This window comes from Mytilus edulis, chromosome 13 (genome assembly GCF_963676685.1).
Source record: "Mytilus edulis chromosome 13, xbMytEdul2.2, whole genome shotgun sequence".
NCBI classification, from domain to species: domain Eukaryota; kingdom Metazoa; phylum Mollusca; class Bivalvia; order Mytilida; family Mytilidae; genus Mytilus; species Mytilus edulis.
Genome location: NC_092356.1, coordinates 39,263,663 through 39,282,738, shown reverse-complemented (window position 1 = coordinate 39,282,738; position 19,076 = coordinate 39,263,663). Strand labels below are relative to the sequence as shown.

The window sequence follows — 19,076 nt, the reverse complement described above, 5'->3', positions numbered from 1 at the left end:
TGACAGTGTTGAAGGCCGTACGGTGATCTATAGTTGTTACTTTCTGTGTCATTTGGTCTCTTGTGGAGAGTTGTCTCATTGACAATCATACCACATCTTCTTTTTTATAAGAATATCAATCATAGGTAAACTGAAAGAAAGATGGTATAAAATGATAAGTTGAACAAAATAAAAAATTATGATCTGTTAATTTTTGTTTACCAAACATTTATATCCTAGTTCCCTGAGTAATATTGAGCTTGACATAATCGGAAAACATTTGGAATACCATATGTTAAGCTCTTGTTTTTATTGTTTTGTTTTCTCATTGGAGTTGAGATGCTGCAACCATGTTATAAAGCCATACCTAAATGATTTTAATACTCACTTTGCTCTGGATGGGAGTTGAAATATGTCACGTTGAATTTTCACATGTTCAAAGTTGTTGCACCATAATTTAGAAAATAAGGTAGAATATTTGATAGCGTATATTTGTTCTGAAAAAGATAATATTTGTAATGTTATCATGATAAGTGTTGTTTGTATAACCTACATTATTTAAACAGTAACTTCACAGAGAAAATACTTTTAAAATAAAAGTCAAATGATGCGTTCCGAATAATTGATAATGCGCTCAACATTTAAGAGTAATATGTGCAGTTTATATTAACAAAACAGATTGTTTTAACTTATCTTAACAAAAAGTCAAATCACAAAAATACTGAACTCCGAGGAAAATTCAATCGGAAAGTCCCTAATCACATGGCAAAATCAATTAACAAAACACATCAAACGAATGGACAACAACTATCATATTCATGACTTAGTACAGGCATTTTCAAATGTAGAAAATGGTGGATTGAACCTGGTTTTATAGCGCTAAATCTCTCACTTGTACGACAGTCTCATCAAATTCCGTTATATTTACAACGATGCGTGAACAAAAGAGATGGTAAATAAAATAGTCAAAATATGGGTACAGCAGTCATCACTGTGACAATCTTAAAACAAACAATTTTACAAATAAGCACAAAAGCATCTATCAAATTAAGAAAGTATACCAAATATAAGATTTAGAAATCTGTAAATGAGGTAGTGACACATGTGCATCCCCTGGATATATAGTTTACGGTTTTTTTTAACGGCATTTGAGTGTGGAGTTTGAATCTTTCGTTCTTTTCAGATTTCACATACACGTTCGTATTAATTGTTAAACTGTTTTATGTTTGGAGGAAACAACGACAATTAACGAAAACAGATCGTATATGAAATAGTCTACTTTCTCATTATATTTCTGGAAACCTTCTCTTTAGATACACAATTTAAGAACCAGCTATGTGGGCTCCTTGTTATTGCATTGACACATTTTCCTTATTGAAATGTATTAAGATATGAAAATAATTATAAAATGATAGTTGGTTCTGGTCTTATCTTTCGACTTTGATAATCAAATATGTTGGTTCAAAGAGGGACGAAAGATAACAAAGGGACAGTCCAAGGTGACAACTGAAATATATACTTGTAAAGTAAGATTGTGATTATAAATATCGCAATGGTGTCCGAAATCCCATTACTGTGATATACCTAAAATCAAATTAATCATACTTTTAAGGTAAGAAAGACCTGTAATTTCGGTAGTTTATGGAGCAAACTCAATATTTCAAAACCTTTTTATTTGTGTAGTTTAAACAAACTGGTACATGTTATGCTCTTTAAATCATAGTATGATATCAATTAAAAACAAATTCAGTATAATTTTTTGTTAACACATTGATGTTAATATAATGGAATTTATGCGACTGGCATCCAAGTGAGAGGTGTAGCAAGTTATTAAACCAGGTTTAATCCATCATTTTTTTCATACGAACACGCCTGTAACAAGTCAGCAGTATGACAGTGATTATCCATTTGTGATGGTGTGTTTAAGCTATCTGTATTTATGTTACTTTTCTTTTTGCAGTTTACCTTCTGACAATCCACTTATACGGTCACTCGACTCATACCAAAATCTATCTCCAACTTTTAAACGATGATATTGAATACCAATAATGCAGGCAAACGTAGGACCAACACCCCCGTTTTCGCCTTTTTCTAAGAGTGCACCAATGTACAAATCAACATCGTCTACAGACCTAAAAAGTAAACAACAAACTAAAATGAACGTTTAATACTTTTGCAGAAAGCACGACATTATACTTTCGGCCAATCTTTCGAAGGCGCATACGTGACCATAGATATAAAATTTAAAGAATACAAACAACAAGATAAATATAGATTCCATCACTGCAACAAGTGTGCTATGGTATTCCTCCACGAGATAGTTGATTTTAATGTTTAAAGCCCGAGACTTGCCGAGCTTTTTAAATGACGTCATTAGACATTGTCGCGGTGGTTTATTTTTTGAGGACGCCAAAATAGGAAATCTAGAAAAAAATCAAGAAAGTTCAACGTCATAATTAAATCTCGACCAATTATTTGCTGACAACAGATATTTCATTAGTGATGAAAAATAATTTACGAATTCACAATGTTTGTGATTTTACCTTTTATGCTTCCCCAGTAGACATAATGATTATGGTAAAAACATAATGATGTGATCGTGGTAACAGCAGATTTACAATCCTTTAAAGAGACATCAGATCTAGAAACATACTATTCGTTATCTGGGACTGTGGTAAAAAATTGCTTTGCATAATAAAAACAAATTGTCTTCATTTAGGGTTAGGGAACGATGTTGGTCACCTGACTTCATGTATTTGATAAATGTAAAACTAGAGCAACCAAAACAAAAATAATTTGTAAAATTAGCCCAAACAAATAATGTTTACAATGATGCATTTATGTAAATTGCAAATGCAACATCTTAAACATACGAAAAAGGCAACGAACGTACATAGACAATAGCTGTTTAGTGTTTTTAAATATCAGCTGAATTTGTACGAGGCTGAAAAAGCAGGTGTAATGCGACCTTTAGCAAGGTGTTACTCCTGCTTCGAGCCGAGATCGAATACAGCTAATATCTAAAGACACTAAACAGTAATTGTCTTTATCCTGCAATTAATTTCGTTTATTGTTTTTGCTTCCGAAGACAGAAAAACTAAACATTTTTGCATTTATTTTCGTTTTCAAATCCTTTGACAATGTTTGAGGCACGGGTTCGCAGAAAAGAATCTCGAATGGTCAACATCGTTCAAAGTAAATATTTTGTTTATAATAACATAACAACTAGTTTTTACAGTAAAGTGACGGTGACTTACTGTAGTCATAATTAACAAAACATTGCCTGATTTAAAACAAAAGTATATGATGTCATACGATTCAAAAATTTTAACAGAATGAGACATTCAATGAACATGCTGAACTTGACATTGTTGCTTGGTTGTTTTTGTTTGTAACACATGTACACATTCATTATTTTTCACTCGATTATTGCCGCCGTTTCTCCGGCTGTTCTTGTTTGTCTGTTAGCAGAAAAAACATGGTTTAATTCTTACTGCACTAAAGAAATGCTTGAAAACAAACAGAACGAAAATGAATATTAAGTTCACATAAGGTCAAGTAATACGTCATTGGAATGCGACTACAATTCACATTCTAGTGCTTTTAGGTCTTTTATCCTGCAGTGAATACAAAATTTATAAAAATTTTCAAAAATTCATTTTCATCTAAATGTAAAATTATTTCAGATTTTTCTACACCTGATGCATCCATTAGTTTGGAAAAGTATGTTAAGTTGATACTGTATTTTTTGTTAAATCACACTGTTCAGATACATTGACTTAGTTAGGGTACACATAAGAGCAACCTAAATTCTGGAACGCAAACACTACTGTGCCACCTATAGATACAGCCTAGCGATATCTCCTGGGATGTATCTGTATGATAAGACATCTAATTGCAGGATAAAACAGATCATTGATTAATAATCGTATGAAATAATTAACATACCGATATAAACGTGAAAGTCTCGAGGCAAACTCCCCAAACTCATAAAAGGATGCAAATCTTTTCAGATTGCAGAATTCTCTCCAATCATTATAAGCAGGAACACCTTGATCTCGTCCTCTCTGTATGTTTAATGAAAACAGGTCGAATCCTGGCGGTTGAGATATGAAGAAAAGCTTATTACGTAGTCCATCGATGAGAAAGCTTAAAAGAAATCAGATTGAAATATTTCAAACTAGTATCAGGTATATATACAGGTAACTCTTAATATTTTGATTAACTATCACGAAAAATAACAATTTATTTGGTTGATGTCATGTTAGTCTGAAAATGTTAATTTGTCAGTGTCAAGTACTTTTTTGAAATAAGAGAAAATTTGCATTTCAAAAACTAATCATACATAGTAGTGATATAGTTTATTTATGTATAATAGAGACAAAAGATTCTATTTTGTTTAGTTTCAAACACCATTTAGTATAGTTATGTAATCATTTATAATTATATGATTATCCCAAATTCATGTTTTTAGTTTTGATGTTATATTTGTTCTCATCGGATTTTGTCTTATATTTAATGCGTTTCCCTCGGTTTTGTTTTGTGACCCAGATTTGTTTTTTTTCTATCGATTTATGAGTTTTGAACATCGGTATACTACTGTTGCCGTTATTTATATTTAACGCAAAATATCCTTAAAATAACTGTATAATTCATATTATATATATATATATATGTATTTGCTCAAAAAAGGACCCTTTGATTGGATTTAATAAATATTCGTATGTGTAGATAGCTATCTACTCGTTTAAGTATGTGGTTCCTACCATATTTCTTTACTTTGATAATATAATTAACGTCTTGTTCTTAATCATCACACATTTTGACTAAGATATCTGTTCGGAAAGTTGCAAGATGGTATCCTTAAATTAACAAGAATTCCAATAGCAGGAATTGCTTTCTCCAGTAGTTATTCATATCAAATTAGATATTTATTATCTTTGGAAAAGCAATTTATTAAAATGCAAATATATAGCTATAAAGGAATATTGATTAGCCTTAAATTTTCAATGTCCTTAGCATGGATGATGGGTCAAAAACAAATTTGGGAGGAACGAAAAACAAACGTTTACCCATGAAAATGTAAAACACACTTTAATTTTTAGAAAGAAACATTGCTATTGCTTAAAAATAAAAGTAAAAATATATGCAATAGCAGTAGAAATGTAAAAAAAATTTACCTGCTATATCCAACCTGCATCTTTTGCTGGAGTTTAAATTGTATGCACGCGAGCAATCGTATGACCATATGACCATAGACTGCTTAGCGTTCCTAATCATAACGATCATTTCGGTGATGACCTGAATATCAATTATGTGATCCTTTTTTTAAGTTTACAAAGATTTTCCGAAAAGCTATGCTTTTCAATTTTTTATTTGTTTGACTTTAAATTTTTTTTTATATGAGCGTCACTGATGAGTCTTTAGTAGACGAAACGCGCGTCTGGCGTATTGCATTATAATCCTGGTACCTTTGATAATTATTATCTTAGTCAGTTGTATATGCATAGTATATAGGATCATGTGTGCGATTTGGATTTGATTTAGTGAATTTCATATTGTTATGCCACCTTCATTGGTTTTATAATTTGATTCGTCGACGACATAGCCTGTTTTTCACTACCCTATGATTGACTATATAATAATTCATTCCGAAAGACAATAATAATTTACAGAAGGTAAAATATGAAACTACTGGTTTCTGAATAGTTGTATAAAGAATAAATAAACTGCTATTAACGCGTTCGAGTGCTCGCTTATTGTTTGCTACTGTGGATTCATTTATTTTCATAAGTACCAACTTACATGAATTAAGAAAGAACATATATGTATTAGTAGATAATTGATTTCGTAGTTTTCTAAAAATTCGCACGCATGTCTAAAGAAAGTTCTTCGTTGTTCTTTGTGAATCATATTACCAACGAAATCCACAAAAAATGGTTTCCAAAGAATACCAACACTTCAACACTTCAATGTGGTTTTTTTTAAATAATGACACCTGTATCCTTGAAACTCATATGTGTACAATTGAGTATTAAACACTTTTTTATGCATGGAATATGCTTATTTTTACCTACTTGTCAATTTTTTGGGCCGGTTTTGCTACAAGCCATCTGGTAATACCTTTCACCGACCTGCCACCATTTGCTTGCCATAAATGCGGACTCTCTAAATTGTTCTCTAGTGTGTGCAATTTAACGGTTTTAAAATCGGATTCTAACTCAGATATATCTGGCATTATAAGTGAATGTCCAAAACGCCATGCAGCTGCTCCAAAGCTATTGACAATAGACGCATCAACCTCACTATCATATACATCATCAAATCCTGGTCGTGTAGATAATAACTCGTAACGTGCCATTGCACTAGGTCCTATTATAAGTGGCAAATAATGGTTGTAGACTATATGTTGAAGTTGCGCTATGATGATCCTGCGAGTTTCCTGAAACACTTTTTCATTATTCCAGTGTGGATTAACATTGTGAAGTCTAATGGCTACTCGATTATGCTGTCTGACAAAAAGTAGATGGTTTAAAGATAGTTGTGGTGCTTCAGCACTTCTTTCGTCACCTGCAAAAGTGTAAAATATGTATTTCTATCAGCTATCTTTTTAATGATGGATATAACCTTTTGAAATAATTGTTTTGAATTATTTTTACATCAATATATATGTATACATATTATCATGTTACCGGTCTTAGCTGATTTCATACGAGGGTCATCTGAAAATAGTTCAGCTACAGTGATTACAAGTGTTACCACTAAGGTTTGAAGTTAGAACACCGCTCATGATTGAATCTGAGATTACTGAACCAGAATTGCACATTTTACATTACCGACTGGCGGGTTCCGTCTGGGTACTCTGGGTTCCTGTACCAATGAAAACTGTCTGCAATGATATATTACGATGAAGAATGACAGTTGTTTAACGTCCAGTCGCAAACTTATTGAATATCGTCAGGATGCGAACATGTAATTTGATTACCAACTCTGTTTTTACATGATCGGCGGTCTGACACGAACTGTGAACATACTAGATCACGTGCATGGTAACCGTCAACGGATAGAAATTTTACCTTACTCTGACATATCTTTTGACTGAAGGCTAATCCTTCTTTGCTGTTTATCGTAAATAACGCGTGTTTAGTGGTGAAAAATATTTTTTTTTATTTTCTTTCAAATGAACCGTCTTGCTAAAACATTAGAATGATATGTAATTGATTTTCTTTGTTGTGTGCAATATGCATTATATTATGTTGTAACCACTGTATGTTCTGTGAATAAGTCTAAACTTTATAACGAGTCATCTTTACGTTCTTTAAAGTCCCTCTATGCTGTGTACATTTTTCCTTTAGGTAAAAAAAGACAACAGTAGTATACCGTTGTTGCGAAATTCATAAATCGATTGATAAAATACAAATTCGAGTTACAAACTGAAACTGAGGAGAACAACGTCACAAGAGAAACACAATACTAAAATGTAACACACACAGAAACAAACTAAAATATAACAATGGCCATTTTCCTGACTTAATACATGACATTTTAAGAAAAAAATGGTGGGTTGAACCTGGTTTAAAGGCTAGCCAAACCTCGCGCTTTTATTACAATGTTATATATAGCATTAAAATGACAACATTATATGATAGGACTACAGTACACATAAATGCAAGATCATTCAGGACAAAGAAATACACAAATAAACATTACAATAGGACATTTCCATATGCTAAAAGTTATCAAAGATACCAGGCTTATAATTTAATACACCATAAGTAAGTCAGTTAATAATTGTGTCCTGTCTCGAATGTGATTTGTTATGTTGAATATTCTAAATGTTTTGTTTTGATACACCTTTGTTCTATGAAAACCTCATGATATTATGTTTTAATGGCATAATGTTGTGTTGATACATATGTATCTTCTGTGAATTTTTTTTTATATATCCTGGTATAGCTTTTAAGCGTTTTGCCGAACAATTGGTACTATCTGTTAACATTCATTACGTTATGTGCAATGGCTATTACATTATGCGCAAACACGTATAACATTATGTGCAAACACCTATTACGTTATGTGCAAATGCCTTATGCATTATTATATGTGCAAACACTTATTACGTTATGTGCAAATGACTATTACATAATTTTCAAACACCTATTACATTATGCGTAAATACCTATTACGTTATGCGCAAATTCATTTAGAATTTTATGCAAACACCTTCTCCGTTATGTGCTATTAACTATGACAGTTGGGTAAATACCTGTGACAGTATGTGTAAACACCTATTACTAAATGTGCAAACATCTATTGCGTTACGTGCAAACATATATAACCTTAAGTACAAATACCTATTACAGTATGTGCAAACTCCTATTACGTTATTTACAAACACCTATTACATTATGTGTAAACACTTATTATGTTACGTGCAAACACATATTACGTTAATGACAAACGCATATTACGTCATGTGTAGACACCTAGCTATTACGTTCTGGTAAACGCGTCTTTAACACAGACAAATGTATCAATGATATATTCATTTACGACGGTCGTAATGGGGTACCTTCATGACGAATATTAGAGAAAATTATTGTCAAATGACGTTAACGGTATTTTTTTTGTGCATGATGATAAAATGTACACTTTTTAGAAGATGAAAAAATCAACTTATTTTGATGAACCACGTTTAGTCCAAAAAATAACGATTACAATAATTATTTGAGACCTCTGACGGATCACTACAAGGATATTTTGACGAATCACGGCAAACATTTAACTAGTTTGACGCTAACAGTAGCCGACAATGTCCGTTTGACGCATGACGGTTAAGCGAATTCCTACACTCATTTAATGTATACATTGAAAATTAATAAAATCAAAAGAATGTTACATATTAAAAACAAAATGGGCAACCGCATTTCGTTACAGAGAATGTGAACAGAGAATAAATCCCACCTCCAAATCAAACTGCTCATAGAACCAACAAATGCAGCGCCATCCCTCGTTTTAAAACATTGTGGTTCCATCACTGGTCATTGACTGAGAAATCAAAAAGAGCACGAAATAATACAGGTTCGTGTGTTTGTTTTCCAGATATTGGCCACTTATATTTATGCTGGAAACATGTTCTATATTATCTTTATCATCGACACGTATGTAAAAAATATAACAAGGGTTTTATATTTTGTTTACAAATGTCTTACTATCCTTGTTATATTTTAGTTCTTGAACTAATAACGTGCCAGAAAGGTAAATTCAGAAATTAAAGCAAGGTTTTTATCAATGCAAATAGTGTGACTGGTTGAGTATCGCAATTATACAAACTCTTATTCAGATATTAGATACATGTACATCTATCTGTTGTCAAATTTCCTGAGATAGCAATAATTAAGCTCACAGTTTTGTCCTTTCTTCAAACAAATATTGAATGATTTTTACATAACCGTTTGACTTTTTTGTTCAAACTTGTATTAAATAAAACAAAATAAATATGTGTACACCATTATTCAAATACCTGCTATTGGACATCGATCGGTTTTCTGAAACATCTGACACCCGCTTCCGCCGTGAACAGTTGGTAAAAGGTTATACCTGTCTACCAGCATCAGAACTGAAATTAATTGTCCAACATTCAGCATACAAATGCATAAGATATAGTGTAATGTAATGTAACATTTAAGGTCAAGGAATAATTTATATGCTATTTCAAGAGGAAGGCAGGGATTGAAATTGGAGATTTGATGACTCTAAGACAAATTCAAGAAGATTTTCATAATCATATCTTTTTTTTTCAAGAATATTTGGCATCAATATTTCAGAGAAAAAAATTGACAAATGCATGATTTTTTTTCGACAATAGTTCAAGGAGTCAAAAAGTATGAAACAGTTTGGTAAAACATTTGACTTTAATCTAAAGTGCCTATTTTTTTTTTAATTGAAATATAAGCTCCTGTCAAAAACACGAGAATCAAAAGCACGACTATTAAAATGAATTGGAAAATGGTTGTTATGATTTAATTTTATTCAAGTTTCTAAGAAGTAATTAAATACCAAGATGATATGCCATTACACGTTAAAGCGCTTGTGTGTATTATTAATGGCGTATAAAATAATCAGTTATAGACTTATTTCGAACTTGTACACTCCAATGTCACAATGATTATTTTATTACATCATACGATTGTTCTATAACTACAACCTTTACGCCGAGTGAACTAGAATCAACCGGTGTAACTCATTCATTAAAAAACCAACTCGACATTGGTGTATGGATAAGCAAGGATGAGTGTTACAGCCGATTGCATTGAATGTGTAGGTAAAGTCATTATCAGTTAAGGTATACTACCCTCCTTTCGAAGAAGCCTAGTCCTACAGACAGATAAGTTGGCTATCTGTCGGACTAGTCTACTCGTAAAGGAGGGTAGTTTACCTAACATAATAATAACTTCACGGTTCAGTTAGCAAGCAAGCCAACCAAAGAAATTACCTTTACCTACACACTCAATGAAATCGGTTGTAAGCAAATGTGAACTGCCTTTTTGAGATATTAGTTTTATTTTTGGCGAAGGATATGCACACTTATTTGTTTTATTCAGCATGTGTCAAATGTCTCACTATACAATTGTTGTTGGATAAAGAGATTATTCTAAAGTTTAATTATTTCTTACAGCTGTTTGGCTGCCTCAGTTTTTTATTTAGTTCTTTACTACTCCCGTATAAAAATGAAGCGTCTATGTACGAGGTTACTAAATTTCTCTGTTCTCTTCGACCTGCAATAATTATCATCAGTTTGTTCATTTTCATACTGTTAATATAAAAATGCATAAATAATCTTTGAAATTTTGTGATTCATTCCTATTCCTTTACTTTAGGTTTCGGTTGGAGGAACTAGAGTTTGATCTCCAGAATCGAATATTTCATTTTCTATAATACAGGGAGCATACAATGTATTTTAATTAAATGGTTATTGTATCAATAATCAATAAATCAGTATTTATTGAATAAATTTATTCTAAAAAACTTAGCCAAGCCAGGAATATGAGTTGTTATCCATTAATTTGATGTGTTTGAGCTTTTGATTTTGCCATTTGATAAGCGACTTTCTGTTTTGAATTTTCCTCGGAGTTCAGTATGTTTGTAATTTTACTTTTGATGTATGAGACATCATGAATATGGAAAATGTTTCCACGCTGTTTTCTTATTCATGTTTAATACCACCATGCACCTTTTTGGTATTTCAGTCATTTATGCTTCAATTTCACCTGTTGAAGTCCATGCTAAAAATATATATTGTGTTTATGGAAATCTTGTATATTCGTTTCATACGGAAATTTAGTAGAGTTTTTTTAAAAGAAAACATATCAGGGTAAAGGTGTGAAGAAAAGCAAATAAATTAATTTGAACATTAAAAGAGCTTACTGTTGCTAGCTGGAATATTATTTGTCTAACAATAAAAAGCATAACATAGGAGAAAAAAGTTACAGTCGGATCAAAGGAACGCCAGTCATAGTGATACTTGTTGTTTTGACTGTAAACACCTGTTCATCCCCTTTTTTTGCATTAAGATACAGGAGAAAGTTAGAACGTTGGAAATACGACAATAGCGATTAAATAACAATCAATTGAATACATAACGAAATGTTGGACGTATTACAGTGTTAAAGCTAATACTTTATTTCAAGAATCAAAAATGGCAAAGATAAAAGGAAAATCGTAGAGCATAACCAGTCATTCTTGTTTTGTATCTTAGTCTTTTAATTTGTTTGTCACAGTCTTTTTTTCTAATTCACAACAACCGAATGGTAAACTTAAAATAGCTAAATACATTTATAAATAGAAATAGTATAAAATACTATACAAACGTCCCAATACAGCTGTTGATCTTCTAAAACTGTTACAACCAGGTGTAAAACGGCTATCTCCTTTGGGAATATGTAACGGGAAGCAGGATTGTATACTGAAATAAAATTACATATAAAATAATCATAATTTATGTATAATTCAGATTTTATTTCAAAGATGAAGGCTTCTCAAGGATTCTTAAAACTTACCACAGTTTATAAAATAATACCATGAATATTAAGATAAATTAGATTAAACTGTTTCATAATTTGTTTTAGTTATATTAGATTCACAAACATTAAATATATTTACAAACTATTATGATCCAGTAACTGTCGAACACTTTAAAATGTTCTGCAATAAATTGAACTACTCTGTACAGTATTTTTCCTTCTCTCAAATGGGACTTCCTTGTGAAAAAAGTTTTTTTTAGTTGAACTTAGGCAGTTGATATCTATAGATTAACTGGTATATATATTAGTCAAATGAAAATGAAGAAAAAAGTCACATTCACCATCTACTGACGTTAAGCTTACCTGCCATAATGAGAATCTTTTTTTTTACAACAGTCAAAACCTATTCAATATACATTTATATATTTATTTTTCATGTGGATATTTAACCACGGGCTGAAATTTTGTATGTCTTAATTGATAAATTAATCCTGAGAGAATAGTTATAGTTTAGGGTTGAACCCAAGTTGTACTTATCAACTACAGCCATTTTGGTTTTTTTTTTTTGCTTTAGGTTTGACATGCTTACTTTTGTAACGGTTTAAACATGTTTGCAATTGCTTGTGTTCATTTATATGAAAGTGCATGCTACTTTATGCTAAATTGGGCTTTTTTTGTGCTGCTTTGTTCAATTAGTTGGTTATTTATTTTGTTATTGTAGTACATTTTGTACAAGAAATTTGCATCCTCCTTATAAATGACCAACATACATGACATATAAAAGGAAAACATTTTAAAGTGTCAAAATATGTGTCCATTGTATGGTTATGAGACAAATGTCTTTCTTTGGACAATAGTGAAAAATTGAAAAAAAAATATAATACCCTAGGAATTACTAGAATAATTATATAACATTCAAAATAAGACTTTGATAATAGCCATAGAATTACTATACTGACTAAAACCTTGACTGAAACATACATGTTTGCAATCTTACAATTAAGGGGAGATAATATTTTGGATTATCTCTCTTTGATTGTTGAAATTTAGTTTGAGTGGGTATACATTTGTTAGTTTTTTTTCTCCATTAACCCCTTTCTTTGGAAACAGGTAATCCCAAATTTGTTTTTATTTATAAACAAAAATCAGAAAACATATCATAATATGACAATCATGATTGTTGTTACTCTTGCTTTTTTTATTTATTTCAATTCTTATGATGTTTGCACAATGTTTTATAAAGATTTATTTATGCATGAAAGTAGATTTATATACCAACTTGTTTATTCATATATAATATTACAGCTTTGTGTTTTCATTGACAGTTGTATGAGTCAAGGTGTAATTAAAGGAATGAAAATCATAAATGGAATGTTTATGCTTTATCTAAGCTATTTAAATGACTAAGGATTCATTAAAAATTTTCTCATACAACTGTCAAGGTTTAAATTCTAGAGAGAAACGGAGAGATGTGTTCGAATACTTGAAATCAAAGCTCTGTCATATTTACTGTCTGCAAGACACACACTTTACTGAAAAAGATGAATCATTTATTAGAAACCAATGGGGAGGAGAATGCATTTTTAATTCTTTTGCTTCAAATCAAAGAGGAGTTGCCATTTTATTTGCAAATAATCTTGAATATAAAATAAATAAGATAAAGAAAGATGATAATGGAAATTTTCTTGGTGTAGATATTACAATTGAAGGTAAAAATATAACACTTGTTAATTTATATGGACCAAATAATGACTCACCATCTTTTTATAATAAAGTTAATGAAATAATAGAAAACTTTAACTACCAACAAGTTATTCTGACAGGAGATTTTAACTTAGTTCAAAATCAGGCATTAGATACATATAACTATCTAAATATAAATAATCCAAGAGCAAGAGAAAAAATCTTTGAACTTATTGAAACTTATGATCTAATTGATCCCTTTCGAGAATACTACCCAGACAAGAAACGATTTACATGGAGAAAAGTTAATCCTCTTAAGCAAGCTAGGCTTGATTTTTTTCTTATATCTCGGAGTTTCTATCAAAATGTAAAAGAAGTAGAAATTCAAAACAGCTATAGATCTGACCATTCACCAATAGTTCTACATTTTAAAATAAGTGATTTCAATATTCGGAAGGGTTTGTGGAAATTTAATAATAGTTTATTATATGATATAGAATATGTTAAATCTGTTAAAGAAAAAATAAAACAAGTAAAAGATCAATATGCAACTTTAGTATACAATAGAGACTCACTAGACCAGATTGATTGCTTAGATATTCAATTTACAATAAATGATCAGCTGTTCTTAGAAACATTAATGACAGAAATTAGGGGTAAAACAATTTCCTTTGCATCATATAAAAAGAAAGAAAAAAATAAATTAGAAAATGCTTTAGTAAATGAAATTCAAAAATTAGAAGAAAATATACAAACCACAGAAGCTCTTGAAGATCTCAACCAAAAGAAATCTAAATTACAAATTTTAAGACAAGAAAAAATGCGTGGTCATTATGTTCGCTCAAAAATGCAATGGATAGAAGAAGGAGAAAGATCCTCAAAATATTTTCTCAACTTAGAAACTAAGAACTTTGTTAATAAAACAATTCCAAGACTAGTCAATAATGAAGGCTGTTTAATAAACAAACAAGAACATATTTTATTGGAAGCTAAAAACTTCTATAAAAATTTATATTCAAAGAAAGAAACAATAAATAGTGTTGATCTCAATAAGGAAATTCCATTTTTAGACGTTCCCAAGTTAACAAATGAAATAAGGGATACCCTTGAGGGAAAAATCTCCTATTCAGAATTAACAGCTGCTATTAAAAGAATGAAAAGTAACAAAAGCCCAGGATCTGATGGATACACCAGTGAGTTTTTTAAATTCTTTTGGATAGATTTAGGTAAATTTGTTCTTAGATCAATCAACTATGGGTATAATATGGGTGAAATGTCAGTATCCCAAAAAAGAGGGATAATTACTTGTATACCAAAGGGAGATAAACCAAGACAATATATGAAAAACTGGCGACCAATAAGTCTTTTAAACACAATATATAAACTCGGGTCTAGCTGTATAGCAGAGCGTTTGAAGTCCATTTTATCACTTCTAATAAATAATGATCAAACAGGGTTCATTCCTGGAAGATACATTGGTGAAAATACTAGACTAATTTATGATATTTTATTGTATACAGAAGAACATGATATACCTGGTATTCTCCTCCTTATTGATTTTGAAAAGGCATTTGATTCAATTTCTTGGAGTTTTATTGAAAGTGTTTTAGACTTTTTTAATTTTGGACCTTCTATTAAACATTGGATCACTACTTTTTATACCAAAACTCAATCTGCAGTAACTCAAAATTGCCATCTCTCAGATTTTTTTGAGATTCAGAGGGGCTGCCGACAAGGGGATCCCCTATCACCTTATATATTTTTACTATGCGCAGAAATACTTGGTATACTTATACGAAATAATGACAAAGTTAAAGGAATCACTATAGATGACTCAGAGTATCTCATCTCACAATATGCAGATGATACCTCTCTTATACTTGATGGATCACCTGAATCTTTGGATGCATCTCTCCGTACTCTAGATAAATATGCAGATTTATCAGGTCTTAATATAAACTTAGACAAGACCAAGGTTGTTTGGATTGGGAAGAAAAAGTTTAGCCAAGAAACTATGTGTGTTAAGTGGGGATTGGAATGGGGTTCCAGCAGATTTACACTTCTTGGGATAAATTTCTCAGTGGATATTAGTGAAATTGAAAATTTAAACTATAACCCCAGGTTGAAAGAAATTGAAAACATTATAAAAACTTGGACTAATCAAATACTCTCACCAATTGGAAAAATAACAGTGATAAAAACACTTATAATATCAAAATTAAACCATCTATTCCTGTCCATACCTAGTCCAAATAGCACAAAGCTTAAACATTTCACTGAAAAAATATTTTCCTTTATTTGGGATAACAAACCAGATAAAGTCAATAGAGACACCTTATCCAAACCGCACTGTTTAGGAGGACTAAAAATGATTAATATTGAAAACTACATAAAAGGTCTTAAACTAACCTGGATAAGAAGAATAAATAGAAATAATTCAAAACTAGTAAAACTATTCCTCTTTTCAGAAAATCTGAATTTTTTGGAAATGCAATTTCTTGGTCCTTATAAAAAGTTGAATAATCCATTTTGGAAAGAAGTATTTGATGCTTGGCAAGATCTTGAAAATGTACAAAACAACTCTCAAATTAAAACATGCCCTTTATGGAAGAATGATGGAATAAAGATTGGTAACCATTCAGTATTATATAAAGATTGGACAAAAAAAGGGGTTTGGCTGATCAATGACTTGTTACAGGAAGATGGAAACTTTATGACTTTTGATCACTTTAATAATGTATACAATATTAAAACTAATTTTCTCACATATCAAGGCCTAATTTTGTCAATAAAAAAGTATTTAAAAGAATATCAAATATGTCCAAATGACTTAAAGAGAGAAAACGGTCCAGTTTTGCCCTCAGTATTAAAGGTTTTTTTTAAATCCCAGAAAGGTTCAAAAGATATGTATAATATTTTGAATGGTAAAAAGTCAAATCCTAAACAAAAATGTGAACAAAAATGGTCATTAATTCTCAATGCGAACTTCAATTGGAAAAATATCCATGTATTGCCCTTTTATGTTACAAAAAATTCAAAATTGCAGTGGTTTCAATACAGAATAATACATCGAATTTTAGGCACCAATGAACTTCTCCTTAAAATAAAAATTAAAGATACAAATGTTTGTAGTTTTGGGTGCGGAGGGGTCGAAACAATAGAACATATATTCTGGACTTGTCCATATATATCAAAATTATGGGAAGACCTTGACTCCTGGATATTTGAGAAGACAGAAATCGAACTAACTTTAAATATTGATTTGGTTTTATTTGGTATCTTAGCAAAAACCGATAAAAATGATATAAGAAACATAATACTTCTGTTAACAAAATTCTACATTTATAGAAGCAAATTAGCTATGGAACAAACCAATATAATAGCACTTAAAAATTATTTAAAAGAAAACTTATTAATAGAAAAAAATATATTCTATAAAAATAAATTACTCAGTAGGGCAGAAAACTGCTGGAACCCCTGGACTCCTTTATTATCATAAAAACAAAAAATAAAAACCAAATAGACTCCCTATAAAATGTATATATTTCATATCCAAACAACCTCTGTCTTAAAATCATTATCTGCAATGTATCAAACTAAAACTGCTGTGTCTATTAAATAATATATTATATATCTTCTTTTAGGTGTATATAACTATTATGCATACAAAAGTGTGTAACTTATGATGTCAATGTGCAAATAAGAAAAAAAGAAATTTAATTCAAAAAACAATATATATATATATTTTTTTCTAAACCTGTGCATTTGTTATACAGATAATTATGTTTGAAAATTTTAATAGTAAACTTCTTTCTTTTTGAAATTACTGACATGGTATATTTTTTTTATTTTTTTTCCAGATATTGAAAATTGAATGTATAATACTAACAAATACTAACAACTGTATAAATATGATATTTACTAATGTTAACGAGGCCGGGATAAGGTACCGGTACTTGATGTTTTAAACTAACAAACGTACAGATTTCAATAAAATATGATAAATTTAAAAAAAAAAAAAAAAAAAAAAACCTATTCAAAATATTTTCTTTGATTAGATTGCTGATCAATGTTCATGCACAATTGCTCTCATATATTATGTATACGTGTTATAAAGGATTCGTTTATATCATTTTTTGCTTGCTTGTTTTAAAACAAGATAAATGCTCATTTGAAATGATTCAAATTCATTGTTTCTATTTCTGTGATATGTGTTTTAATTTGCACAGCTTAGTCTTGAGCATTGTAAGTATAGTTTGAAGACAACATGACTAGATTATCAATCTCTTTTACAAACATTGCAAATGAGATGCTTCACTCAATATTTCGGAAGGGTCGGTAAAGCATTGTAATAGGCATTTGTATCGAAGATATTTACGTCTTCCAAGTTTCGAAGAAGAACTATTTATGTTTGCCTACCTAATGTAATCATGAAAAATATTTATTCATAGTGTACCGTCCTCGTAAGCCTCCACTGGCCATAAAGCTCCTAACTTTTTCACGTTTCCAAATATTAAGATTGTTGCGTTCCTGAGGAAAGGAAATGGTAAAGAGCACTTATGACGCAAGAAATTTATTAAAACTTTTGTTGATTATATGGATGTTTACCTGACGGTAATTGAGTTTCTATTAAATCATGAGCTAGGATTTGACCAAAACCCATAACTTCTCCTGATCTGATATTATCAAACTGGTCATCTGGACCTAATGCAGAATCTGATATTAGATTGCTGACAAGTCTAGCATCTGGAAGGTGATGTGGGTAACCTCTAGGTATACTTCTTCCTGTAAACAACGGTAAGGGTAAACTTAAAACAAATTGGGTTTCTTGTTATTTGGTAAATGTAAGTTCTCAGTATTGAAGTTAAATTTCACTGAAAAAAATCATTATACAAGGAGATTACCTTTTTCATTTTATTGTACCAATGAAAAATACAGAAAACCCCAAAAAAAAACCCACAATATTAGAAGTTCATACTTTATAAACCCCCGACCTGCAGCTAAATCAGTAATCAATATTTATTATAATATTTAAACTTCAATTTATGCCTGAATTTCAAGCTAAGATTTGAAAACAGACTAAAAAAATTATATATAGTTTCTGTAGAATTTCCCGTGTGTGTATATGTGAAAAAGTATGAGGTTTTATGGTTCCTTGAAAATCAAAGACTATGATGAATCTTTCAAGTAACATACTTGAGCTGTTTACAAGAGTACTTTTCATTTTAATTGTGTCTTACTTATTTGGTTATGATAATCATTTCTGCCATAACCACCAAATAGACTAACCTCATTCATCATGAAATTTTATTCAAACTGTCTTTTATAGATGTTGATGGTTATACAATATTTCATTGCTGTAAGCGGCGGTGTTAGCTCACTTCTTAAAAG

At 30.6% G+C, this 19,076-nt stretch overlaps 2 protein-coding genes across 2 annotated transcripts in view; one reads left to right on the top strand and one right to left on the bottom strand.

The window, feature by feature from the left end:
- The window catches only part of LOC139501253 (uncharacterized), a 599,145-nt gene that overhangs the window by 348,076 nt on the left and 231,993 nt on the right, over positions 1–19,076 (top strand). The gene's annotated exons all lie outside the window — the stretch shown is intronic.
- Positions 1–19,076, bottom strand: part of LOC139501484 (chorion peroxidase-like) — a 31,944-nt gene that overhangs the window by 1,804 nt on the left and 11,064 nt on the right. Inside the window, exons 4-12 of the mRNA XM_071290572.1 lie at positions 18,294–18,470; positions 12,366–12,405; positions 11,850–11,944; positions 10,656–10,757; positions 9,503–9,598; positions 6,057–6,549; positions 3,928–4,128; positions 1,945–2,111; positions 368–476 (exon numbers count right to left, since the gene is read on the bottom strand). Of these exons, the coding sequence (XP_071146673.1) occupies positions 368–476; positions 1,945–2,111; positions 3,928–4,128; positions 6,057–6,549; positions 9,503–9,598; positions 10,656–10,757; positions 11,850–11,944; positions 12,366–12,405; positions 18,294–18,470 (1,480 nt within the window). The remainder of the gene's footprint in view (positions 1–367; positions 477–1,944; positions 2,112–3,927; positions 4,129–6,056; positions 6,550–9,502; positions 9,599–10,655; positions 10,758–11,849; positions 11,945–12,365; positions 12,406–18,293; positions 18,471–19,076) is intronic.